Source organism: Pongo abelii, chromosome 18 (assembly GCF_028885655.2).
Source record: "Pongo abelii isolate AG06213 chromosome 18, NHGRI_mPonAbe1-v2.0_pri, whole genome shotgun sequence".
Lineage (NCBI taxonomy): Eukaryota > Metazoa > Chordata > Mammalia > Primates > Hominidae > Pongo > Pongo abelii.
Window position 1 is genome coordinate 18195796 of NC_072003.2, and position 26728 is coordinate 18222523.

The 26728-nt window shown below is 46.7% G+C and overlaps 2 protein-coding genes across 5 annotated transcripts; both read left to right on the forward strand.

The window, feature by feature from the left end:
* Positions 1-50: 50 nt before the first annotated feature.
* LOC134759369 (uncharacterized) lies at positions 51-26322 on the forward strand. 4 transcript variants are annotated; one of them, XM_063717620.1, is made up of 12 exons: positions 51-1817; positions 2124-2272; positions 4519-4606; positions 10665-10793; positions 14185-14284; positions 14448-14586; positions 17532-17633; positions 18648-18708; positions 18818-18990; positions 19108-19202; positions 20364-20437; positions 20530-26322. In XM_063717620.1, the coding sequence occupies exons 1-12, from the start codon at positions 1806-1808 to the stop codon at positions 20641-20643; spliced, it is 1236 nt and encodes a 411-aa protein (XP_063573690.1). In that variant the 5' UTR covers positions 51-1805; the 3' UTR covers positions 20644-26322. The 4 variants fall into 4 exon arrangements, with proteins under 4 accessions (XP_063573690.1, XP_063573691.1, XP_063573688.1 ...); XM_063717621.1 differs by having other exon boundaries at positions 52-1817; positions 20367-20437; XM_063717618.1 differs by having other exon boundaries at positions 52-1817; positions 20364-26322.
* LOC129050704 (nuclear pore complex-interacting protein family member B13-like) lies at positions 22197-26322 on the forward strand. Its single transcript, XM_054533543.1, has one exon. It carries the CDS (start codon positions 22197-22199, stop codon positions 25743-25745), a length of 3549 nt encoding a protein of 1182 aa, XP_054389518.1. The 3' UTR covers positions 25746-26322.
* Positions 26323-26728: the final 406 nt, after the last annotated feature.

Genomic DNA, 26728 nt, shown 5'->3' on the forward strand with positions numbered 1-26728 from the left:
TATATATACGTATATATATACACATATATACGTATATATATACATATATACATATATATATATTTTTATTTGAGACAGAGTTTCACTCTCTCACCCAGGCTGGAGTGCAATGGCACAATCTTGGCTCACTGCAACCTCCATCTCCTGGGTTCAAGCAATTCTTCTGCTTCAGCCTCCGAGTAGCTGGGACTACAGATGTGTGCCACCACGCCCGGCTAATTTTTGTATTTTTAGTAGAGATGGGGTTTCATCATATTGGCCAGGCTGGTCTTAAACTCTGGACCTTGTGATCTGCCAGCCTCAGCGTCCCAAAGTGCTGGGACTATAGGTGTGAGCCACTGTGCCCGGTCCGAGATAAAATTATTTTAACAATATGCTATGAAGAGAAAAACACTGGCTATGAAAGAATATACATAGTTTTACCCTATCTGTTTAAAAATAAATATTGAAAAAATACATATGCAAGTAAGTTTACTGTTTTTTTGGTAATACTTTACTGCATTGTCTGAATATTGACAGTCAGTATGCATTATGAAGCTACATGGCTAACATTGAGTACTCACTGTGTGTGCCAGGCCCTGGGTTCAGTGCTCTACATGCATTTATATTTCGTTTAATTCTCTCTGCAACCTGAGATGGTATAGCCACCCCAGTTTACAGAGTTGAAACTGAGCCTCAGAGAATGAAAGTTAAGCATGAGGTTGCAGTCAATAAGAGGCAGAGCTGGAACTGAAACCTACGTGTGTCTGACCACCAATTCATGTTCTGACGGCAGGCCAGTCTGCTTCACAGAGTGTGGAGTAGACGGTGCATGCCTGCTAGGATGGGCTAGGTATCACTGTAGGTAACAAACAGCCCCAAACAATGGAAATGTACAACACTGAAGGCTCTTTTCCTGCCCATGCTGCACGTCCTCCATGGCTCTCCTGTGCCCTGTGCCCCACATCCCCTCATCCTGCCACGAGAATAAAGGAGCAGCCTCCATATGGGAGCCGTCAGCTGCTCTAAGAGATGAAGGAGAGGGTGGCCAGTCTCAATGCCTCCCAACTCTTTTGTGTCGAGGTGACACGCTTCACTTCCACTCACATCTCCTGGGTCAAAGCAAATCCCATGTGTACATCCACTTTCAAGTGGCCCAGGAGAGAAGCTGAAATACTCGGTGGAGTATTTCATTAAGGCCGTCATATGGTGTCAGCCTGCACGGGAGACTGTGGAGGGTCAGAGGAGGAGAGTGGGGAATTGATGGGAAATGACAGCAGGACTAAGTCACCACGGATTTGCTTTATCATCAACCAGGTGAAGTTTGTCCCAGAGCTGCACTAAATCATCACCAGCATGATTAAATGGGGTACACTTCAAAAAAGCAGTTTGGTCAGATGTAATCAGCAGTGAACTCAGAATCAACTGAGTGACATTGAGTCAGTAAATCTCTGACTGCCTCAGTTACCCCATATGATAGTTTTGAGGATGGGAACATTGAGAGAGTTGATTTGGAAGGATATCAAGAGTGAAAATTCTAACATTTTAGTTCCTTTAAGTTAAATCCAGGCACTATCTTTCCTGCAAGTCTCCTGTTCCTTTCAGATTGCACAGGTGAGAGTGCTCAGATTAGGGCTGGAGGTTGTAAACTATCGCTCCCACACCGACGGTGCCCCCGTGTCGTGCATGTATTCTGTGCATTTTCCTGTGCTAAACACTCTCCCAAAACATCGTGGGGCCTGATTCTTCCTCTTTGTTCCAGTGGCCCTGGGTGACTCAAGTGCCCATTCAATGACCAGGACACAGAAGTTTTAGAGAGATGCTCCATGAGGCCCCAGGTGGGAGCCTGTACCCTGCCGGAGCATGAGGCAAGGGACAGGGCATCGTCTGTGGGGGGAGTGGGGGGAGTGGGGGTAGTGGTAAGCCAGGCTTGGTGACTCTACTTGCTCACCAGAGGCTCCTACACCTGTCACCTCCGATGGATCCACTGCCTCTGTGCCTGCCTGTACTGCTGATGCTCCAGTGGCTAACTCAGCATCCCAGCCTAGGCCCAATGCCACTGAAGTTGGACCTGCCCCCTGGGGACCCAGGAGTCCTACCACTCAGCTGTCCCCAGGAGTGCCCAGACCCTCATTCTTATCCAGGACCCAGGAGCCCTACCCCCTGTCCTTCCCTCGTCAGCCGTACATGATGATTTTCTGCTGTTACCATCATCACTGCCCTTAGTGGCCAAGGGCCTTCCAAGTTGCCAGCTCTGCAACGAAAGATGCCCTTGGGAGATGATGACACTCAGGTACACGGGTGCTCAACAGATTGCTTCCTCCTATCCTCAGACAGTCTTTGCATGCATGCAGCCATTGGCACTCCCATTGCATGGAAGGAAACCAGCCCAGGGTCACACAGCTGGTCAGCAGCAACACAGCTGGTCTCAAATCTAAGGTGCCTGGCCGTGCCTCCACGAGGGACTGGCCTGCAAGGGAGGTTGATCCTGGCTTTGGGGAGCCTTTCCTGGGCTGCACGAATAACCCCCACTGTTTGAGGCCCCAAACTCTGCTCACATCTTCTTTTCCCTGTCTCTGCTTGGGCTCTAATGAAGGTGACTCTAGCAACCCTTCATGGACATTATACTACTCTCTGCCATTCACTTTTGGTCTAATCTGACTTCAACCCCCACTTACTTGGTCTCTCCTTTTACAACCAACACAACCGAAATCTAGGGCTTCTTTTTTTCTTTTCTTTTCTTTTCTTTTTTTTTTTAAGACAGAGTCTCATTCCATTCTGTCACCCAGGCTGGAGTGCAATGGTACGATCTCGGCTCACTGCAACCTCCGCCTCCCGGGTTCAAGGGATTGTCCTGCCTCAGCCGCCTGAGTAGCTGGGATTACAGGCATGTGCCACCATGCCTGGCTAATTTTTGTATTTTTAGTAGAGACGGGGTTTCACCATGTTGGTCAGGCTGGTCTCGAGCTCCTGACCTTGTGATCCGCCTGCCTCAGCCTCCCAAAGTGCTGGGATTACAGGCATGAGCCACCACGCCCAGCCAAATCTAGGGCTGGAGCATGGCTGCAGCATACAAATAGAATTGAATTCCATAGTTTTGTTAACCCTGTTTTTTGTTTGTTTATTTGTTGTTGTTGCTGTTTTTGAGACACTCTCGCTCTGTCGCCTAGGCTGGAGTGCAGTGGTGCAATCTCCGCTCACTGCAACCTCTGCCTCCCAGGTTCAAACTATTCTCCTGCCTCAGCCTCTCAAGTAGGTGGGACTACAGGCACCCACCACCACACCCGGCTAATTTTTGTATTTTATTAGAGACGTGGTTTCACCATATTGGCCAGGCTGGTCTGGAAGTCCTGACCTTGTGATCGGCCCACCTCGGCCTCCCAAAGTGCTGGGATTACAGGCATGAGCCACAACACCCAGCCCCTGTTTTGTTTTGTTTTGCTTGTTTCTTAGGGTTGTTTTTCTATTTATGGTAAAGGCATTGGCTTTCCATTTGTAGCATCAATAGAATATTTCCTGCTTACAATAACCTTATGTCATAGTAAATGGTAAAGGGATTTAAAGCAGTGGTTTTCAGCTGCCAGAGGCCTGAGTGAGTTTGGGCACACTCTGTGTGATCGGGCAGAAGAAGGCCTTTGGGAAGTTTAGCTGAGGACAGGGCCTGCAAAGGTGATGGATAGTGGGGTTCTGTCCTGGTCACCAGGCCCTGGGTCCTGCCCACCTGCTTGGTGCTCCCCACCCATCACTCACGATGCTGCCAAGCCCTCTGGGTATTGTGGCCAAATACCCTAGGAGAGAAGCTGATGAACTTTGTTTCTTGAAATGCAGATTTCTTGGACATCCCTGAAAGGTCAATCATGAAAGTCAACTTGGTTTTCTCCCCCTCATTTGGGTTCAGAATTTAAAGTCCATGCACACAGGCAGTAAGATGATATAGATAAGTGACATCATCACTCTGTTTAGGATGTTAACATGTCTAGGTGGGTTAGGGGTGATGTGAGATCACACAACCTTGTGCCACAAAGTGGAATTCCCAGGCCAGAGGGAGACATTTTCTTGCCATGTTATGATCTTATCATTGAGTTTAAAGGCAATCTTGTTTCATTTTGGATTCTTTCTTATGTTTATATCTTATAAGGGCACTTTGAATTTCCAAGCAAATAATAATTTGGAGTTAGCTTTTAATCATTGACTTCTAGCACAGTTATATGATCAGAAACATGCTGTGTGATTTGATTGCTCTAAAATATATTGAGATTTGCTGGAACAAAATAAGTCAGGTTAATTTTTGTAAATGTACCATGCATGCTTAAAATGAGTGTATCTACAACATTTGTCCCTGAGATACAGGTTGATGGCCTGATGGCTACGTGGATGTGATGGAGATGGTTTACTATTGGGACCTTCCGCATCCTGCTGATGTTTTGTTGCTTAGGATATGAATGGCTGAGCGGGGACTGTAAAACCTAGCACTCTGCTTGGGTATGAGGTTCTTCCTGCCGTCCTGCCATCATTTGTTTTTTATGTTTTGTCGCCAAGAGTGACCTTGAGGAATCCTGGGAGCTCAGGAAGGAAGGAGTGCCCAGAAGCAGGGACAGGGAGCTGGCTGGGGAGGACCAGAAATCAGGTTTGTGAAGGTTCCAGAGAGGACGTGTCCTTGGGAGGAGCGTGGGGGGCTGAGATGGGGGAGGGGGCATTGGACTGGCGGGGCGCGCACGGACCGTCCATTGTGAGGCGGCACCACCGGCATCAGGGATTGGTGGAGAGGGAGTATAAAATCCCAGGGTTGCTAAGAGAGGGCCCAGACCGAAGAAGGTTTGGCGGTTTGGCAGAAAGCAGAACCTTGGTCTCCATCTAACTGCTCCTAAGCCTCACGCTCCCTTGCCCTGCGCGTCCTGTTGCTTCCCTGATTGAACTTCTCCGTGACCTGTAGCTAAACCTTCCACCAGCGCTTGAGAACTTAATTTGAACCGGATCCTTTCCCAGACCCCTTTCTCCTCCTCCTCCTCCTCCTCTTCCACCTCCAGGTGCCCAACAGCCCCCTTCTTCTCCTTTCCCTTCCCTTCCCTCCCCTCCCCTCCCCCTTCCCTCCACCTCCCCGTCCCTGTCCCCTTCCGTCCCCCTGCCCTAAGCCACCCCTGCCTCTGTCTTGGCCACCTCAGGGCGCCCTGAGAGGACCAGGACATGCCGGTGTGGTGGCTGCTCTTTTGGCTCCTCCTGCTGGGATTTATCAGCCATCACCCCACCTATGTGAGTAGACGCTGGACCCGCGGGGTTTCTTCCTTGTTCCCGGGCTGTGTCACGCGGCGTGAAATTACACAGCTCAGGCCTGTAATCCCAGCACTTTAGGGGGCCGAGGTGGGCAGATCACTTGAGTCCAGGAGTTGAAGACTAGCCAGGGCATCATAGCGAAACCCCATCTCTACAAAAAATTCCAAAAAAGATTAGTCGGGCCTGGTGGTTCGTACCTGTTATCCCAGTTACCGGAGAGGCTGAGGTGGAAGGATCGCTTGGGCCTAAGAGCTGGAAGTTGCAGTTAGCCGAGATGGCCCCACTGCACTCTTGTCTCGAAAAAACAAAATGGACCAAAAGAAACTGAAATATCATTTGATTTGTGTCATCTGGTTTGACGACTTTTTTTTTTTTTTTTTTTTTTTTTTAAAAGACAGAGTCTCACTCTGTCGCCCAGGCTGGAGTGCAGTGGCAAGATCTCGGCTCACTGCAACCTCCGCTTCCAGGGTTCAAGCAATTGTCCTGCCTCAGCCTCCTGAGTAGCTGGGATTACAAGCGCAGACCACCACGCCTGGCTAATTTTTGTATTTTTAGTATAGACGGGGTTTCACCATGTTCGCCAGGATAGTCTCCATCTCTCGACCTCGTGATCCACCTGCCTCAGTCTCCCAAAGTGCTGGGATTACAGGCGTGAGCCACCGCACCCGGCCAAAATATATAACCTTAAGTGTAAGTTTACTAACTTTGGAAAGTACGTACACCAGCATAACCCAACCCCCGTTCAAGATCTACATTATTTTATTTTTATTATTTTTATTTTTATTTTCTTCTTATTATTTTTTTGAGACAGGGTTTCTCCCTTGTTGCCCAGGCTGGGGTGCAATGGCACAATATCCCTTGTTGCCCATTGGGGTGCAGTGGCACAATATCAGCTGACCGCAACCTCTGCTTCCCAGGTTCGAGCAATTCTCCTGCCTCAACCTCCCGAGTGGCTGGGATTACAGCCGTGTGCCACCACACCCAGTTAATTTTGTATTTTTAGTAGAGATAGGGTTTCTCCATGTTTGACCTTGAGGAACCCTGGGAGCTCAGGAAGGAAGGAGTGCCCAGAAGCAGGGACAGGGAGCTGGTTGGGGAGGACCAGAAATCAGGTTTGTGAAGGTTCCAGAGAGGACCTGTCCTTGGGAGGAGCTTGGGGGTTGAGATGGGGGAGGGGGCATTGGAATGGCGGGGCGCTCGTCCAGTGGCGGGGCGCTCATGGGATGTCCCTTGTGAGGCCGCACCACCGGCCCCAGGGATTGGTGGAGAGGGAGTATAAAAAATCCCAGGGTTGCTAAGCGACGGCCCAGCCCGAAGAAGGTTTGGTGGAAAGCAGAACCGGTCTCCATCTAACTGCTCCTAAGCCTCACGCTCCCTTGCCCTGCGCGTCCTGTTGCTTCCCTGATTGACCTTCTCTGTGACCTGTAACTAAACCTTCCACCAGCACTTGAGAACTTAATTTGAACCGGATCCTTTCCCAGACCTCCTCCTCCTCCTCCTCCTCCTCCTCCTCCTCCTCCTCCTCCTCCTCCTCCCCCTCCTCCTCCTCCTCCTCCTCCTCCTCCTCCTCCTCCTCCTCCTCCTCTTCTCCTCCTCCTCCTCCTCCCTCTTCTCCTCCCCCCTCCTCCTCCTCCTCCCTCTTCTCCTCCTCCTCCTCCTCCTCCTTCTTCCTCCACCTCCAGGTGCCCAATAGCCCCCTTCCCTCCCCTCCCCTCCCCCTTCCCTCCGCCTCCCCGTCCCGTCCCCTTCCCTCCCCTCGCCCTAAGCCACCCCCGCCTCTGTCCTGGCCGCCTCAGGGCTCCCTGAAAGGACCAGGACATGCCGGTGTGGTGGCTGCTCTTTTGGCTCCTCCTGCTGGGATTTATCAGCCATCACCCCACCTATGTGAGTAGACGCTGGACCCGCGGGGTTTCTTCCTTGTTCCCGGGCTGTGTCACCCAGCATGAAATTACACAGCTCAGGCCTGTAATCCCAGCACTTTAGGGGGCCGAGGTGGGCAGATCACTTGAGTCCAGGAGTTGAAGACTAGCCAGGGCATCATAGAGAAACCCCATCTCTACAAAAAATTCCAAAAAAGATTAGTCGGGCCTGGTGGTGCGTACCTGTTATCCCAGTTACCAGAGAGGCTGAGGTGGAAGGATCGCTTGGGCCTAAGAGCTGGAAGTTGCAGTTAGCCGAGATGGCCCCGCTGCACTCTTGTCTCAAAAAAACAAAATAGACCAAAACAACGTGAAATATCATTTGATTTGTGTCATCTGGTTTGACGCCTTTTTTTTTTTTTTGACAGAGTCTCACTCTGTCGCCCAGGCTGGAGTGCAGTGGCAAGATCTCGGCTCACTGCAACCTCCGCTTCCGGGGTTCAAGCAATTGTCCTGCCTCAGCCTCCTGAGTAGCTGGGATTACAAGCGCAGACCACCACGCCTGGCTAATTTTTGTATTTTTAGTATAGACGGGGTTTCACCATGTTCGCCAGGATAGTCTCCATCTCTCGACCTCGTGATCCACCTGCCTCAGCCTCCCAAAGTGCTGGGATTACAGGCGTGAGCCACCGCGCCCGGCCAAAATATATAACCTTAAGTGTAAGTTTACTAACTTTGGAAAGTACGTACACCAGCATAACCCAACCCCTGTTCAAGATCTACATTATTTTATTTTTATTATTTTTATTTTTTTTATTATTATTTTTTTGAGACAGAGTTTCTCCCTTGTTGCCCAGGCTGGAGTGGAATGGCACAATATCCCTTGTTGCCCATTGGAGTGCCATGGCACAGTATCAGGTCACTGCAACCTCTGCTTCCCAGGTTCGAGCAATTCTCCTGCCTCAGCCTCCGGAGTGGCTGGGATTACAGCCGTGTGCCACCACGCCCAGCTAATTTTGTATTTTTAGTAGAGATAGGGTTTCTCCATGTTGATCAGGCTGGTTTTGAACTCCCGACCTCAGGTGATCCGCCCGCTCGGCCTCCCAAAGCGTTGGGATTACAAGCGTAAACCATCGTGCCCAGCCAAGATCTAACTATTACGTCACCCCAGAAAGTGAACTCTCACTGTTCCCAGCCAGTCTCTTTCTTATCATGGGTTAGCTTGCTTATTGTGGAATTTCACGTATACAGATGCATGCCATGCCATAGGTACTCTTTTGTGTGTGCCTTATTCTGCTCAACACCATGTTTCTGAATCATTACCATTGTTGTATGGTTCTCTAACTCCATCATTTGCATTTCAGACTCAGCATATGCTGAGTTCACCCTGTTGAAGGGCTATCTCTGTTTAATTCACCATCTTGAAAGAAACATTTAAAATTGAGATGTTTTCAAAAATATATAGTTAAATCCTGAGGAATCGATGTAGAAATGCTATCACAAGCTGTCTGAACTTACTCAGGGGAAGTCTTCGTCTTCACTCACATAAGAGTCTAATGGAATGAATATGAACAATCTTAGAGAAATCCCACACTCTTCATGCCATTTGCATGATCTCCACCTTGGTCTTTTTTTTTTTTTTTTTTTGGAGACGAAGTCTCACTCTGTCACCCAGGCTGAGTGCAGTGGTGCAATCTCGGCTCACTGCAACCTCTGCCTCCCCAGTTCAAGTGATTCGTCTGCCTCAGCCTCCCGAGTAGCTGGAACTATAGGCGGGTGCCACCAGGCCCTGCTAATTTTTTGTATTTTTAGTAGAGATGGGGTTTCACCATGTTAGCTAGCATGGTCTCAATCTCCTGATCTCGTGATCCACCCACCTCGGCTTCCCAAATTGCTGGGATTACAAGCATGAGCCACCGCGCCCGGCCCACCTTGTTAATTTTTAAGCACTAAAATTTGATACTTATTTGTGAATGAAGTAATCCCTTCATTGTATTTTTTTTTTTTTTACTTATGCTGAGCTTTAAATTACAAAGATTCACATAATCCAAGAGAGAAGTATTATTTAGAGGGATTCTTTTATCATGTGATATATAATAAATGCATCCAATGTTACACGTCAATTTAAAAAACAAGTAAATAACTTTAAAGAAAAGATAACTACTGGCCAGGCGCGGTGGCTCACACCTGTATTCCCAGCACTTTGGGAGGCCGAGGCAGGTAGATCATGAGGTCAGGAGTTGGAGACCAGCCTGGCCAACATGGTGAAACCCTGTCTCTACTAAAAATACAAAAATTAGCCGAGCACGGTGGCAGGCGCCTGTAATCCCAGTTATTCAGTAGGCTGAGGCAGGAGAATCGCTTGAACCCAGGAGGCAGAGGTTGCAGTGACCTGAGATCATGCCACTGCAATCTAGCCTGGGTAACAGAGCAAGACTTTGTCTCAAAACAGAAAAGAAAAGATAAGATAATTACTTTATACTTAGCTTGTCTTACCCATGAGTGATGGGCTGCATGTGGCCCAGGACAGTTTTGAATGCAGTTCAACACAAATTTGTAAACTTTCTTAAAAGATTATGAGATTTTGGCCAGGTGCAGTGGCTCTTGCCTCTAATCCCAGCATTTTGGGAGGCTGAGGTGGGCAGATTACCTGAGGTCAGGAGTTTGAGACCACCCTGGCCAACATGGCAAAACCCCATGTCCACAAAAAATACAAAAATTTGCTGAGTGCACTGTCAGGCACCTGTACTCCCAGCTACTCAGGAGGCTGAGGCAGGAGAATCACTTGAACCTGAGAGGCAGAGGTTGCAATGAGCCGAGAGCACGCCACTGCACTCCAGCCTGGGTGACAGAGTGAGACCCCATCTCAAAAACAAACAACAAACAAAAACAAAAGCAAAAAAATGGCCGGGCACGGTGGCTCACACCTGTAATCCCAGCACTTTGGGAGGCCGAGGCAGGCAGATCGCCTGTCAGGAGTTCGAGACCAGCCTGGCCAACATGGTGAAACCTCATCTCTACTAAAAATACAAAAATTAGTCAGGCATGGTGGCAGAGACCTGTAATCTCAGCTACTCGGGAGGCTGAGGGAGGAGAATGGCTTGAGCCCAGGAGCTGGAGGTTGCAGTGAGCCAGGATTGCACCACTGCACTCCAGCCTGGACGACTGAGCGGAGCGGAACACTGTCTCCAAAAAAAAAAAAACGAGCTTTTTTTAGATCATCAGCTATTGTTAGTGTTAGTGTATGTTATGTGTGGCTCAAGACAACTTTGCTTCTTTTAATATAGCCAGGGAAGCCAAAAGATTGGATATCCCTGCTTTATACCAAGAGAGACGACACCCCACATTTGCAATGCCTAGAAACACTACCAGCCATCTGAAAAACATGAGACTTCTAACTTCTGTTCTTTTTTGTAGCAGTGGAATCCCACGGTGATATCTGAGGGATGTGGTTACCTTTTGGAGGAGATTGACGGTTTCTAAGGATGATTCTTTCTGAGTGAAATATTGTCAGTGTCATTGACCTTTTCATTATTTCAACTATTATTATTCCAGGTTATCAATTCTCTGCCTGATGATTTTCATCCTGGGACTGACTTTTGTGGAATTCCTTGGATAGTTATCATTATTGTGTTTCTGGGAATTTCTACACTTGCCATTTTCCTCTGGAAAACTAGCCTTTGTGTGAGTATACTAACTTTCTGTAGAGGTATACTTGTAATCACAAATAAGAATAAATTATTTAAAACAATTCACGTTTCTGGACTTCATTATGAATATGTGGTTTTACCCAAAAAATCAGGGAAATGATTTATTAGCATAAGAATTATGAAAATATCTGCCATTTACATTATGAAAATTAAATAGGTTGGTGTTTGTTTAATAAAATGTCAACAGAGCTTTTGGTCAAAAATAACTTTTTTTAACCTTAGTGTTATTTATCAGAAATGGAGTATGAGGTTTCATCACTTAAATAGGAAATTCTTTCTAAACTCTTCTGCTTTATAGTTCTAGCATATGGGTGGAAGGAAAGCTTCCAGTCTCCTCTCTGAAGATTCACTGCAGAAATGAGCTGACAACAGACAGCTTAACAGGAGAAGAAAAACATAGAACAGGCATAAACATGGGAACCAGCTGAAAAATGAGACTGCTAGAAGGGCCGGATGGTTGATGCTTAAAGAGCACCCTCTTCTGAGGGGAGAGAGAGATAGATGGAGATGTAGGCCATTTAGAGGGGTAGCAAATGATTTTTAGGGGAAATGGAAGAGCTCAAGGAACAAACAATTGGCCTGAGACAAAGTTCCTCTGAGGTCATAGGGATGAGGTGACAAACTGCCAGAAGGTGAAGGGCAGAACTGCACTGCGTCTCATGATGCAGAGAAAGCCCCAGAGAATCTCTTAGAACTGCCCTCCAGAGAATCAATGAAAAATGTGTCTGGGCAGGGTAATTTTGAATGACATCATTCAAAGTGCATGTTCCCAGTTGCAACTGGAGAGAGATCAGTATGTCAAAAGTCTGTACTTGGTAAGAATTTGGCTGCTAAGTTGTGCCATAATTTGTCTTTTGAGCCTTTTTTCCATTGGGTAAGTTGAGCTCTACATTTTCTCTTGCCATTCATGGCAGTAAAAATGTGGTTGTCTGGGGGCTGAACCTCCTTCTGAACAATGATCCAAGATAAAAGTACTAATACCACAATGCTTTTTTATATTCAAGGGAAGAGGAAGTATGTTTCAGTTTTACCACCTAGATAATTACACGTCATTTGGCACTGCCTTTCAAGATATGTAGAAAACAGAAAATATATGAGTTATGAAGATATCGAGGCACATTTAACATTCTCTATGCCACTTAGTCCTGAAGAGAGAATTTTTGGTATAAATTGGAGGAAGTTTTTTTTTTTTCCCCCCAGCCCCGAGACGAGTCTCCCTGTGTTGCCCAGGCTGGAGTATAATGGTGTGATCTTGGCTCACTGCAACCTCCACCTCCTGGCTTCAAGCGATTCCCCTGCCTCAGCCTCTCAAGTAGCTGGGATTACAGGTGCCCACCACCATGCCCAGCTAATTTTTGTATTTTTAGTAGAGTCGGGGTTTTACCGTGTTGGCCAGGCTGGTCTCAAAACCCGACCTCAAATGATCTGCCCGCCTCAGCCTCCCAAAGTGCTGGGATTACAAGCGTGAGCCTCCACGGGAGCCGGGGGAGGTTTTTAAATTTACCGCTTTTTAAAAATTCCATTGAGGAAAGTTCACTTGAGCTGTTGGACTTGGACAATTTCACACCTTCTCATCTTTGTCCTTATCATCTAGTCATCTATACCACTACCTCCTAAGCAGGGACATCATGGGTGCCATGAAGCATTCATGCATGATGGCATTTCCTTGCTTCTTATTTCTTCATGTGTTTGACATTCCTCCTAGCTCCAAACTGGGCCAGCTACCTTTCCTATGAAATCTAGCGGTAGCTGTGGGATAGATGTGGTTGCTCTTTCATCTTTTTAGATTACCCATGCTTCTCTCGAAATCCTAGTACATGTTTTGTTTTTTATCCTATGTGCAGAAATCAGAAAAGAACAAATTCTGCAAAGAATTTGAAAGATATTATTTCAGGCCAGGTGTGATGGCTCATGCCTGTAATCCCAGCACTTTGGGAGGCTGAGGCAGGTGGATCACTTGAGGTGAGGAGTTCAAGACCAGATGGGCCAACATGGTGCAACCCCATCTCTACTAAAAAGACAAAAATTAGCCAGGCATGGTAGCGGGCACCCGTAATCCCAGCTACTTGGGAGGCTGAGGCACAAGAATCGCTTGAATCTGGGAGGTGGAGGTTGCCGTGAGCCAAGGTAGCGCCACTGCACTTCAGCATGGGTGAGAGTGACACTCCATCTCAAAAAAAAAAAAAAAAAAAAAAGTTATTTCAATAACTACCTCAGGAGATTCATAGGTATCTGACCCATTTCTGGGATGGGATTTGCATTGCATTTTAGCTATGATGAGAACAAATATTTAATATCTTAGAAGATTAAAAGCATACTGTGATAATATGGAAATCTTGGTGGGAATTCAGTCGTTAGTGAGAATGTTTTGCGTTAGGTTCAAACCAGCCTCAATGAAGCTGATGTGAGGGAAGGGAAAGTGGACTCTGAGTAGAGCAGGTATAGAAGGAAGATGCTCCAGTGCAGATCAGGAAGGAGCAGGGGGTGAAATGTTACAAATTCTAGAACTCGGAGAGCTGAAGGTAATTACTTCCTTTTCAAGTTGTGAAACATGTTAACCTGTGGTAAAATACTTATAACATGATAATTACCATCTAACCGTGTTGAAGTGTACAGTTCAGTTGTGTGAAGTATATTCATGTCTTTTTTTTTTTTTTTTTTTTGAGACGGAGTCTCTGTCACCAGGCTGGAGTGCAGTGGTGTGATCTCGGCTCACTGCAACCTCTGCCTCCCAGGTTCAAGCAGTTCTCCTGCCTCAGCCTCCCGAGTAGCTGGGACTACAGGCGTGCGCCACCATGCTCAGCTAATTTTTGCATTTTTAGTAGAGACGGGGTTTCACCATGTTGGCCAGGATGGTCTCCGTCTCTTGACCTTGTGATTCACCTGCCTCGGCCTCCCAAAGTGCTGGGATTACAGGCGTGAGCTACCGCACCTGGCCTATTTTTTTTTTTTTTTTTTTTTGAGACAGAGTTTCAATCTTGTTGCCCAGGTTGGAGTGCAATGGCACAATCTCAGCTCACTACAACATTTTCCTCCTGGGTTCAAGCGATTCTCCTGCCTCAGCCTCCCGAGTAGTTGGGATTACAGGCATGCACCACCTCCCGGTGATCTTGGCTCACTGCAACTTCCGCCTCCCGGCTTCAAATGGTTCTTTGCCTCAGCCTCCCGAGTAGCTCGGATTACAGGTGCCCGCAGCCATGCCCAGCTAATTTTTGTATTTTTAGTAGAGACGGGGTTTCACCATCTTGGCCAGCTGGTCTTGAACTCCTGACCCCGTGATCCACCCGCCTCGGCCTCCCAAAGTGCTGGGATTATAGGCATGAGCCAGCATGCCCAGCCGTCATTCTTAAATTATTATTTCCTAGGTGTCTTTCCTCAAGACTGTCTTAAAGTCACAAAATGTACATGACGGATCCAAGGATGTACAGCGGAAAGCCTGGAGGTCCAATAGCCGTAGCCGGGAAGGTATGGCTCTGTTGGAGTCCCCATAGTGTGGAAATGAGTTTGCCCTGGAAAGGGAAAGAATAGCTTCTTGCCCTCAGGTTTCTCACCTTCTCCTCTCCTCACCCTCACCAAGGGCCGAGGTCCATTTGTATGCACACAAAGAAAAGGGTTTCTTCCTTTCCAGGAATTAAATTTGGCCGGGAAGACCTCTTTACTTCATGGAGACATATGGAAGCCAAAGTTCGAGCTGAAGTCCGTAAGGTGACAGGGAAGGTCAACAGTCATTACAAAATCAATGGACAGAGGAAGACTGCCGAGGAAGAGTAAGATGTGCCTTGACACAAATACTGTTGTTATGAACCATGTGCCAATCAAAGTAGACAACTGTAAAGTCCTTGAGAATATTTTCTACAATATTTGTGGCAAATTCAGTGGGTTCAAAATTGAGTTTGTCCTTTCTGCTTGATTAGTTTAATCCGCATAATTCGTTTCCCTTCCTACATTCTTGTTTGTAATTTTTTCGGGGGAAGAGGAGGTGCTAGTACTGGCATTGGTTTTCCTTTCTCTTTTTTTTTTCCTGAGATGGAGCTTTGCTCTTGTTGCCCAGGCTGTAGTGCAATGGCAGAATCTCGACTCACTGCCTTTTGGGTTCAAGCAATTCTCCTGCCTCAGCCTCCCAAGTAGCTGGGATTACAGGTGCCCACCACCATGCCCAGCTAATTTTTGTATTTTTACTAGAGATGGGGTTTCGCCATGTTGTCCAGGCTGGTCTCGAACTTCTGACCTCAGGTGATCCACCCGCCTCAGCCTCCCAAAGTGCTGGATTAGAGGTGTGAGCCACCATACCCAGCCTTTTTTTTTTTTTTTTTTAAATTTTGAGATAGAGTCTCACTCTGTCGCCAGGCTGGAGTGCTATGGCGCAATATTGGCTCACTGCAACCTCTGCCTCCCAGGTTGAAGCAATTCTGCCTCAGCCTCCCGAGTAGCTTGGATTACAGGTGTGTGCCACCACAGTCAGCCAATTTTTTTTTTTTTTGAGACAGAGTCTCACTCTGTCACCCAGGCTAGAGTGCAGTGGTGTGATCTTGGCTCACTGCAACCTCCGCCTCCCAGGTTCAAGCAATTCTTATCCCTCAGCCTCTTGAGTAGCTGGGACTACAGGCATATGCCACCATGCCCGGATAATTTTTGTATTTTTAGTAGAGGTGGGGTTTCACCATATTGGCCAGGCTGGTCTAGAACTCCTGACATCATGATCTGCACACCTTGGCCTCCCAATGTGCTGGGATTACAGGCGTGAGCCACTGTGCCCAGCCCAATTTTTGTATTTTTAGTAAAGACCGGGGTTCACCATGTTGGCCAGGCTAGTCTTGAACTCCTGACCTCAGGTGATCCGCCTGCGTCTGCCTCCCAGCGTGAGCCACTGCTCCCAGCCTGGATTGTTGAATTCAATGCTTGGCTCACCTCCAGATTCATTTTCAGTCTTTCACGTTTTGGTCGTATTACATTGTATTTTGCTGCCATATGACTGATCTTTTTTTGTTAAATGTGAGATACTTGTTAAAAAATATTTAGCAATGAATTGAGGCCGAGTAGCATGTTATCTTGTTGCAGAAGAGATGGGAGTCTACTTCTGGGGGATGGTCAGGGGTCCTCCATACAGGCTGCAATTGAGGTCGTCAGTGCAGGCTTAGTCCCTACAAAGGCCAGGGTATTTCCTATCCACCTCTGTTCTGATGTGTGACTCTTCTGGGTCTCAACCAGAGCCAGTGGACTTCAGTATGGGTCGCTTTCATTGGCAGACCCTCAATCCACTTGTTTTTCATCTAATCGCATGCATGTATACAAAAGCTGCTCTGCTTCTTTGCATCTCAGTAGTCCCTTCTGGAATTCAGCAGTGAAACTCAGGGAAATGGGTTCCAAATGCAAGGCTGACTTTTGTCCTGGGTTTCCTTCTTCTCCATCTTGACCTCATGTCTGTTTACTGCCATGTTAACAATTTGATGTATTCAATCATGGGTTTTATATTCTGTTTGGTGTCCCCCATCGTTCTCATCGGAGATCGGAAGCTTCAGATGCACTTATGTCAACTCAAGATTAGAATGCTTCCTTAGCTTCCTTCCAGAATCAGGTTTTGTGTTTGTAGTTCCCAAGTGCACAGCAGGAGTAGTGAGGTCCTCACTGGCTTCTCATTTGCATTAATCTGTGAGCTCATTTAGCGTGGGGACAGGACCCTGCTCCCATTGCATTCTCAGCACCTCACCACACACTCCTTGTTTGAGGCCACTCCAGACAGCATGTGCTGAAGGATGCCCTGTGGTCAGAAACAAGTTCATTAACTTTCTCTTTGAAGTGTTTTTGTCCCTGTTTCCTAGCATTCTGGGAATTTTACACATCCTTCTTATAAAACCAAGTATCAGGTGAGGTCCTTAGGATCAGGAGCATGAATCAAGTGGTGTGAGGGCAACACAGCAAACTTACCTTTTTAGGCCATTTCCTTTTTCTGCCCTCACTCTCTGTGAACTGAACCTTGTTAAAGTCAGTCAACACCAGGGTGGAGGGTTTGCAGTTGTCATCTATTTTCAGGACATAACACCCTGACTTAGGAGCCATTCCGATCATTTCTAATTCAATAGATGCGCCCAGCATTCAGATTGCCTTTTCTCTCAACCAGGATCTTTAAAGTCGATGACAAGAGTTCCAGTCCTGAATCATGGCAAAGTGCAGTAGTGAACTGCAGGGTTAATGACACCATATTCTGGAAGGATCTCTCTATGTCTGATGGTCTCAGTTCCGGCATCAGCCTCTGACTGAGAATCAGGTCTCCCACAGGAGGAGGCAGATGAGGAGCAATCCTCTGCTTCCGATGGAGTTAGTTGTGATGAGTTGGTGAGGTCTGGTTTTTCACACTGAACTAAAATGAGCTTTCGCTGTGTCAAGCACAAGACTGACCCCAGAGACACACATAGTGCACCTCATAGAAGCTTTTAATAGTCTTTATATTTACTAAAGAATAGGACTAACTATAGAACTATGAAGATGAGCTGGAAATGACAGGTGACTTGCCAGCAGGCCAGAGTGTGATATTTCTTTGTCCCTCAATGAGAGGTGTCAATTCTCCCTTTGGTTGTGAGAATCAGTTGGTTCATTTATGGGAAGGTTGCAGGGGGGATCTTTGAATCACAGCCTTCAGATGCCAGAAGGGCAGAGGGAATCCCACACGGGCTGGTGGATCATGTGTGTGCATTTCCCTCCCTTCTAATCTCAGGAAACAAAACATGAAAGAATGTGAGCAAGCAGAAAACGAGAGGCAGCTATCAGAGGCAGAGGAGAATGGGAAATTGGATATGAAAGAAATACACACCCAACTGTGAGTTGAGAAGCTGAACCCCACCCTCTTAGGAAACCCCCATTGGAATGTTGTTTTTAACCTTTGTACAATGTTTAGACCCAGTAAATGCAGAAATAGAAACAAATGGTCAGAAGACATATCCAGAGAGAGAGAGAGAGAGTTGACAAAACAGAAAACAAAGTACCTTAAGATTTACCAGTGACCAAAAGATGTGAAGTAGCAAAACATCTCCTGACCCCGTTGCCAGCTAGACTGTGTGGAAACTCGGTTACCAGCTATTCTAGGGGTGGAGTGAGTTGTTGTCATCCTTAGGAAAGTGTGTTGTTGTAGGATCAACCACATCCTTCAAAAGGACTATGCCTGTTTATAAGCCCAGCTGTTTCTGCCCTGTGAAACATGGCAAGGATATTAATACAAAGAGAATAGAGCTTTATGATAAAAGATGCTCAATGAAGGATGAATTAGGGATATACTGAGAATGGGGAAGGAAATCGTCAACTCAGAAGTCAGCAGGCAATAAGCAAAAGAGGAGGAATCAATACAGCAACAGTTTGGATCAGACTGTACTGTTTTTGTTTTTGTTTTTGTTATTTTTTCTGAGGTGGAGTCTCACTCTGTCACCCAGCCTGGAGTGCAATGATGTGATCTTGGCTCACTGTAACCTCCGCCTCCCAGGTTCAAGTGATTCCCCTGCCTCAGCCTCCCGAGTAGCTGGGATTACAGGTGCCTGCCACCACGCTCGGCTAATTCTTTGTATTTTTAGTAGAGATGGGGTTTCACCGTATTAGCCAGGATGTTCTCAATCTCCTGACCTCGTGATCCACCCGCCTCGGCCTCCCAGAGTGCTGGGATTACAGGCGTCAGCCACCGCGACCGGCTCAGACTGTACTCTTACAGCCATCTGAAATACGTTTTCTAGGTATAGATAGATTGTGTAAGGGTACAGTTGTGAGGATAACAGAAACATGGCAGATTATTTAAAGTCATCCTGAAAGTGGTGCTTTATCTGATGAAAGTGATTGTAATCCATAGGCAACCGTTTCAACGCACGCAAGAGTTGCAGCGGTGGGCAGAGGACTACTACAGGTGCAAAGTAAGGAGCTTCCTCCCCGCAGTTGCAGGATAGTTCAGTGCTGATGCAGATGATGCCACGGCCCTTAGACTCTCTCAACATTCAATTTCTCGTGTGTTGGCTTTTTCAGATCACCCCTTCTGTAAGAAAGCCTCTTGCCAACTCAGGAAGTTTGTTTGTTTTCCTTGCTTTTGGACATAGTCTGCCAGGTCAGGACATGGACGTATTTTTCTCCCCACACCTCTGTGCTCAAGCCTTGCAAAGGTGGATGGCAGAGAGGAAGGCTGCCTACAAGCAGCACAGGTAGGTCATTGTGATGGACATTTTAAAGGATGTTTTTGTTTTGAGATACAGCTTTGAGCATCTAGTAAAGAACTTGGTGTTTTAATTCTTCAAGTCAATTCTTTCTATGTCTTCTAGGTGTGAAATGAGGCAAAAGCAGAGAGTGCCAGAGAGACACATGAGTCAGGAGCCAGTCCAGGGACGACCGGGCCTAGAGAACCCTTTCTGGAGGGGTAGGAGCTTGCTGTGAAGGCAGCCGCTTAATTGGTGCTGCACAATCCACACACCTTGCTTCTCCTTTTGGGGATGAGGGCTCGGGTGGGGTGATTGTTATGTTTCCTGGAAACAATTCCAAGCACTTATAAAGAGAACAGTTGTCTCGCTGGGTGGCAGGACCCTATTTTCCTCAGGTGCCCGAGCTGAATGGCTCTTGGCTAGTCCCCTGTGAATGGTGGAGCTCAGGCCGCTCCACTGACTGTGGACGTTGCCCCACCCTGATGTCTTGGTTACTTTTAACTGAGGAGATGAGCCTAGAAGGCAGGTGGGCCAGCTCGCCTTTCCACCTTGACTCAGTGTGAAGGATTTATTTTTCTTTCACTTGAGAAAACAACAATAGCACTTTAGAATGGGAGCCACATGTGCTGATGAGAGCACAGATTTTCTGGCCGTGTCTTCATGGATCAATATTGTAGCTTGAGATCTGCTTTAAGAAAAGAAGCATTTATTTACACTTTTTGGAACTTCCTTCATTCTTTTTAAGTTGTTTATTGTCAACTATATAACTCCATTAGTAAGTTAGATTTCTATGTAATCCTACTCCTCTAACATTTGAAGTGTAACCCTAAAACTTTCCAGTTAATTTCTGTAGCTCTTACCTTTTCTCATGACTGTTCATGTCTTTATGTCCATTTCTGTTCATAAGTATTGATAATACCTGGCCAGGTATGAAGGTTAGATTAACTATGAATCCACAGAATTTTAAATGTCCCTATGGCTTGAAGAAGAGGAGCAGTGCTGTTCCTGTCCAGGGTTTATTGATATTCTTCCAACCATGGCTGTTCCTATTTTAATTTTGAGTCTGTGCTCACATGATGAGTGATTTCCTCTGATATATACTGATTTAGAGCTCATTTCCAGCTGGTTGGAGCCCGACCTGTTCACAGCCTGTTGAGAGTTAAGAATACCCCTGGACCAGGGCTCTGTGGTATCTTCCTCAAGGATGAGGGTCCAGAGGGCTCCAGAGTCCTCTGAGGCATGTGGTCAATAAACCCTGTGCCTCTGGTAAGGGACCTGTGTGGCAGAGAGTGAGATGGCATCGGAGGGTGTGGAGGGTTTCTTATTCTGCACAGAACATGCAAGCCAGATTTAGCCCCATTCCCTTCTCTGGCCCTTAGCAGATTCAGGACATCATTGGGTTCCCATGAGGAACAGGAGCGGCGTCCCAGCTGAAAACACAGAGAAGACAAAGGTAAATGCTGGGGACGTTTTCACTCTTCCTATATCAGGACGCTTTGGTCTTTTCCGACAATGCCCTCTCCTGGCCTGGCCTCTGCTCTGTAGGTTCTGTGGTGCCTTTTCTGTCTCGACTTCTTGAGAAGCAAAATCTTCTTCATGAGCTTTCAGGCTTCTCCATTCCCAGCTGATCATCGTTGGTGGCACCTCCAGAATCCATAAAAGCTCAGGGACCGAGGGCTGAAGGGCTTTTACTGTTCTGTTTCCAGAAATAACACGAGGAGGCACCACTGACCTCCAGTACTGTAGGTCTCATGGCGCGGTGAACTCTGACTGATCCACCTTACCCAAGATGTTGTGGGGTCTCATTTCCGAAATATGTGGGATTTTCTTTTGCTGTGATTTTGTTTGCATTCTGCCGTAATGTAGGTGATTAACGTTTGAAATATCTGCTGTATTCCCAGAAGTAAAAATAGTGAAAATGCATTAATTTAACATTAATTTGTGCTTTGTGCAATTTTGAATGCTCTTTGACAAGGCCAATTCCATAGTTCATCACAGTCCCATCCCTGTTGGTAACCATGTTGTGCAAAAACACCTTCATACCCACCCAGTGGGGCCCCTGATCTAATATTCTAAGTGTCAGAGGTTCCATATTTGTAATAGCAAATAGGCCCTGACTGTAAATTAGTGAAGAGTGAATGTAACTTATTACCTACAGGGACAATTCCAAATGAAGGCCTTAAATGATGCTCAGCTAAGCTGATTCTTGTGTGGCCTCTGTACCTTCAAAAGCTGCCGAGTCCTATGATTACACATGATGGGACTTGTACACTTGAAGTGAAACACAGTTTTAAAACTTGCTTTCTTTAGAATTCCCACCTCATTTTTCCATGGGGTATTCTTTATGTCGTAGTGCACTTACAATTTGGTATTACCTGGGAGTGAAAAGAAATATTACAGCCATGTCTAACTGACTTCTTGAGATAAGATTGTTCTGTCAGAAATCCCTCTCCCAGTTCCCCTGAAGCTCTTCAGGAATCCACATCTCTCCAGAGCTCTTTGTTCTCATGGGTGGCACCTCCAGAGTGAAGAAGATCCTTTGTCCAGAAGGGAAACAGAGGGGAAATGAGAGGGTCCCGCAGGCAGAGCTGGAATCAACTTCCACTCTGCCTCTTGCAAGCTGTGTGACCCTGGGCACAATTTCTCCTTCCTCTGGAAACCTCTGTTTTCTTCGATTTGGAGCAGGGTGGTCACACTGACCTTGCAGAGTTCTGAGAATCAGAGACAGAACATAAAAGGCCTGGAAAACATTCTCCAAAAAGAAGCTGCAACATGTGTGGACAATGGGCTTTTCATGCCTCTCTTACTCTCTGTTGACCTGGTGCAAGAAACATGCTCTGGTGATGGCTGTGAGGGAGGAAAGAGGATAGACATAGACACTCCTGTGTCTCAGACATGCTTCTTTATTACTCTGTTATGATTCTGTCTTCCCTGGGGCAGGACCCCAGCCTGCCTACATTTGCAAACAGACACAGTGGCATGTGGAGACAACAGTGTGTCCCAGTGACTTTTCTTTACTCCCCAGCTGTGGGCAGTACTCAGTGGAAGGGTGATATTATGACACTGATACTGCTATTTTGAAACCTGGAGGATGGAAAGGTGCAAAAATCTATCACCAGCAACAGAAGGTGCAGCCTGTGTTGGTGGCGGTAATTTTGTCCATCAAATGAATATGTGTGAAAACATTTCCTCCTTCGGCCCTACAGGTCAGGATGGCGGCAGTGGAGCACCATCATTCCTCAGGGTTGCCCTACTGGCCCTACCTCACGGCTGAAACTTTAAGAAAAAGGATGGGCCACAAGCCAACTCCTCCACCTCAGTGTGATCTGAGAGGTCAACCACATCCATCAGTTAAAGGGTGTCTGAGACTGCTGACTCTTTCTCGACTACAGTGTCTACTAGGACCTCAACCACATTCAACAACTGATGATTTTCTGAGAAGAGAGACACCTCAAGACGAGTGTGCCCTGGGACCTGAACCACTTCCTCGAGCTGATGATTTTCCGAGACTCAAGACACCTCCCGAGGGTCTTTTCATACCAATTTCCCCTTTTCCAGTTGATGATTCTCTGAGCCTCAAGACACCTCCCGAGTGTCTTCTGGTACCCCTTCCACCTTCTCCAGTTGATGATTTTCTGAGACCACAAACACCTCCCGTCCAGTGTCACCTGAGACCTGTACCATTTCATCAAGCTGATGATATCAGGAGACTCAAGAAACATCCTGACTGTTTTTTTGCACCCTTTCCACCTTCTCCAGTTGATGATTCTCTGAGCCTGAAGACACCTCCCGAGTGTCTTCTGGTACGCCTTCCACCTTCTCCAGTTGATGATTTTCTCACACCACAGGCACCTCCCATCGAGCGTCGTTGCCTGGGACCTGTAGCATTTCCTCGAGCTGATGATTTTAGGAGACCCAAGGAACCTCCTGACTGTTTTTTCATACCACTTCCACCTTCTCCAGTTGATGATTCTCTGAGCCTGAAGACACCTCCCGAGTGTCTTCTGGTACCTGTTTCACCTTCTCCAGTTGATGATTTTCTGAGACCACAAACACCTCCCGTCCAGTGTCACCTGAGACCTGTACCATTTCATCGAGCTGATGATATCCGGAGACTCAAGAAACCTCCTGACTGTTTTTTCGCACCGCTTTCACCTTCTCCAGTTGATGATTCTCTGAGCCTGAAGACATCTCCCGAGTGTCTTCTCGTACGCCTTCCACCTTCTACAGTTGATGATTTTCTCACACCACCAGCACCTACCATCAAGCGTCATCACCTGGGACCTATAGCATTTCCTCGAGCTGATGATTTTAGGAGACCCAAGGAACCTCCCGACTGTTTTTTCTTACCACTTCCACCTTCTCCAGTTGATGATTCTCTGAGCCTGAAGACACCTCCTGAGTGTCTTCTGGTACCCCTTCCACCTTCTCCAGTTGATGATTTTCTCATACCACAGGAACCTCCCATCAAGCGTCGTCGCCTGGGACCTGTAGCATTTCCTCGAGCTGATGATATCGGGAGACTCAAGAAACCTCCTGACTGTTTTTTCACACCCCTTCCACCTTCTCCAGTTGATGATTCTCTGAGCCTGAAGACACCTCCCGAGTGTCTTGTGGTACCTCTTCCACCTTCTGCAGTTGATGATTTTCTCACACCAAAAACACCTCAACTACAGTGTCACCTGAGACCTGTACCATTTCATCGAGCTGATGATATTAGGAGACTCAAGAAACCTCCTGACTGTTTTTTCACACCCCTTCCACCTTCTCCAGTTGATGATTCTCTGAGGCTGAAAACACCTCCTGAGTGTCTTCTGGTACCCCTTCCACCTTCTCCAGTTGATGATTTTCTCACACCACAGGCACCTCCCATCAAGCGTCATCACCTGGGACCTGTAGCATTTCCTCGAGCTGATGATTTTAGGAGACCCAAGGAACCTCCCAACTGTTTTTTCTTATCACTTCCACCTTCTCCAGTTGATGATTCTCTGAGCCTGAAGACACCTCCTGAGTGTCTTCTGGTACCCCTTCTACCTTCTCCAGTTGATGATTTTCTCACATCAGAGGAACCTCCCATCAAGCGTTGTCGCCTGGGACCTGTAGCATTTCCTCGAGGTGATGATATCAGGAGACTCAAGAAACCTCCTGACTTTTTTTTTGCACCCCTTGCACCTTCTCCAGTTGATGATTTTCTGAGCCTGAAGACACCTCCCGAGTGTCTTCTGGTACCCCTTCCACCTTCTCCAGTTGATGATTTTCTCACACCACCAGCACCTCCCATCAAGCGTCATCACCTGGGACCTGTAGCATTTCCTCAAGCTGAGGATTTTAGGAGACCCAAGGAACCTCCCGACTGTTTTTTCTTACCCCTTCCACCTTCTCCAGTTGATGATTTTCTCACATCAGAGGAACCTCCCATCAAGCGTTGTCGCCTGGGACCTGTAGCATTTCCTCGAGCTGATGATATCAGGAGACTCAAGAAACCTCCTGACTGTTTTTTCGCACCCCTTCCACCTTCTCCAGTTGATGATTCTCTGAGCCTGAAGACACCTCCCGAGTGTCTTCTGGTACCCCTTCCACCTTCTCCAGTTGATGATTTTCTCACACCACCGGCACCTCCCATCAAGCGTCGTCACCTGGGACCTGTAGCATTTCCTCAAGCTGATGATTTTAGGAGACCCAAGGAACCTCCCGACTCTTTTTTCTTACCCCTTCCACCTTCTCCAGTTGATGATTTTCTCACATCACAGGAACCTCCCATCAAGCGTTGTCGCCTGGGACCTGTAGCATTTCCTCGAGCTGATGATATCAGGAGACTCAAGAAACCTCCTGACTCTTTTTCTGCACCCCTTCCACCTTCTCCAGTTGATGATTCTCTGAGCCTGAAGAAACCTCCCAAGTGTCTTGTGGTACCTCTTCCACCTTCTGCAGTTGACGATTTTCTCACACCAAAAACACCTCAACTACAGTGTCACCTGAGACCTGTACCATTTCATCGAGCTGATGATATTAGGAGACTCAAGAAACCTCCTGACTGTTTTTTTGCACCCCTTCCACCTTCTCCAGTTGATGATTCTCTGAGCCTGAAGACACCTCCCGAGTGTCTTCTGGTACCCCTTCCACCTTCTCCAGTTGATGATTTTCTCACACCACAGGCACCTCCCATCGAGCGTCGCCTGGGACCTGTAGCATTTCCTCGAGCTGATGATTTTAGGAGACCCAAGGAACCTCCCGAGTGTTTTTTCGCACCCCTTCCACCTTCTGCAGTTGATGATTCTCTGAGCCTGAAGACACCTCCCGAGTGTCTTCTGGTACCCCTTCCACCTTCTCCAGTTGATGATTTTCTCACACCACAGGCACCTCCCATCGAGCGTCACCTGGGACCTGTAGCATTTCCTCGAGCTGATGATTTTAGGAGACCCAAGGAACCTCCCGAGTGTTTTTTCGCACCCCTTCCACCTTCTCCAGTTGATGATTCTCTGAGCCTGAAGACACCTCCCGAGTGTCTTCTGGTACCTGTTTCACCTTCTCCAGTTGATGATTTTCTGAGACCACAAACACCTCCCGTCCAGTGTCACGTGAGACCTGTACCGTTTCATCAAGCTGATGATATCAGGAGACTCAAGAAACCTCCTGACTGTTTTGACCGTTTTTTGTTTTGTTTTCTTTTGTGTTTGTTTTTTGTTTTATTTTTATTGTGTTGGAGGAAGGCATCTGTTATGTTGTTGATTCTCTTTATTCATCATTTTTGCAACACATAAATTCATTTAAGTATTGATTGTGCACCTATCATATGATAAGCATTTTTTCATCACTCCCCCACTCCCAGAACCCTAAGCTTTTCTCACTGTTAGAACTGCTAGTTTATTTGTATTTCAGTCACTTTGACTATAAACTCCTTGAGTGTAGGTGCTTAGATTTTTTTCACTGCTTAGCCCCCAATGCCTGTATAGAGTAAGCTCTTTTTTTTTTTTTTTTTTTTTGGTACCAAATGCCCAATGGCCAATTTATTCTGTTTCAATAACAACTAGGCATCATTTTCAAAGGGCCATATACTGACAACAGACTGCCCAGAAATTATCTCCCTATGTAGGAAAACTACAGAAGACAAGTTCTTGGACTTTTAATACCCATTACAGTAGCCATTAATGACAGGTGACTACCGAGCCTTGAAATGCAATAGTCCAAATTGAGATGTGCTATAAGCTTAAATTACACACCACATGTCAAAGCCATAAGACCAAAAACTGTAAAATAGTCTAGTAATTTTATATTTATTATATATTGAAATGATATTTGGTATTTTAGATATATTGAGTTAAATAAAAATTAAATTCACCTGTTTGGTTTTTTATTTTTAAAATGTGAATTCCAGAACATTTTTTTTTTTAATGAAGTATTTATTGATGATTCTTGGGTGTTTCTCGGAGATGGGGATATGGCAGGGTCATAGGATAACAGTGGAGGGAAGGTCAGGAGATAAACACATGAACAAAGGTCTCTGGTTTTCCTAGGCAGAGGTCCCTGCGGCCTTCTGCAGTGTTTGTGTCCCTGGGTACTTGAGATTAGGGAGTGGTGATGACTCTTAAAGAGCATCCTGCCTTCAAGCATCTGTTTAACAAAGCACATCTTGCACCGCCCTTAATCCATTTAACCCTGAGTTGACACAGCACATGTTTCAGAGAGCAGGGGGCTGGGGGAAAGGCCATAGATCAACAGCATCCCAAGGCAGAAGAATTTCTCC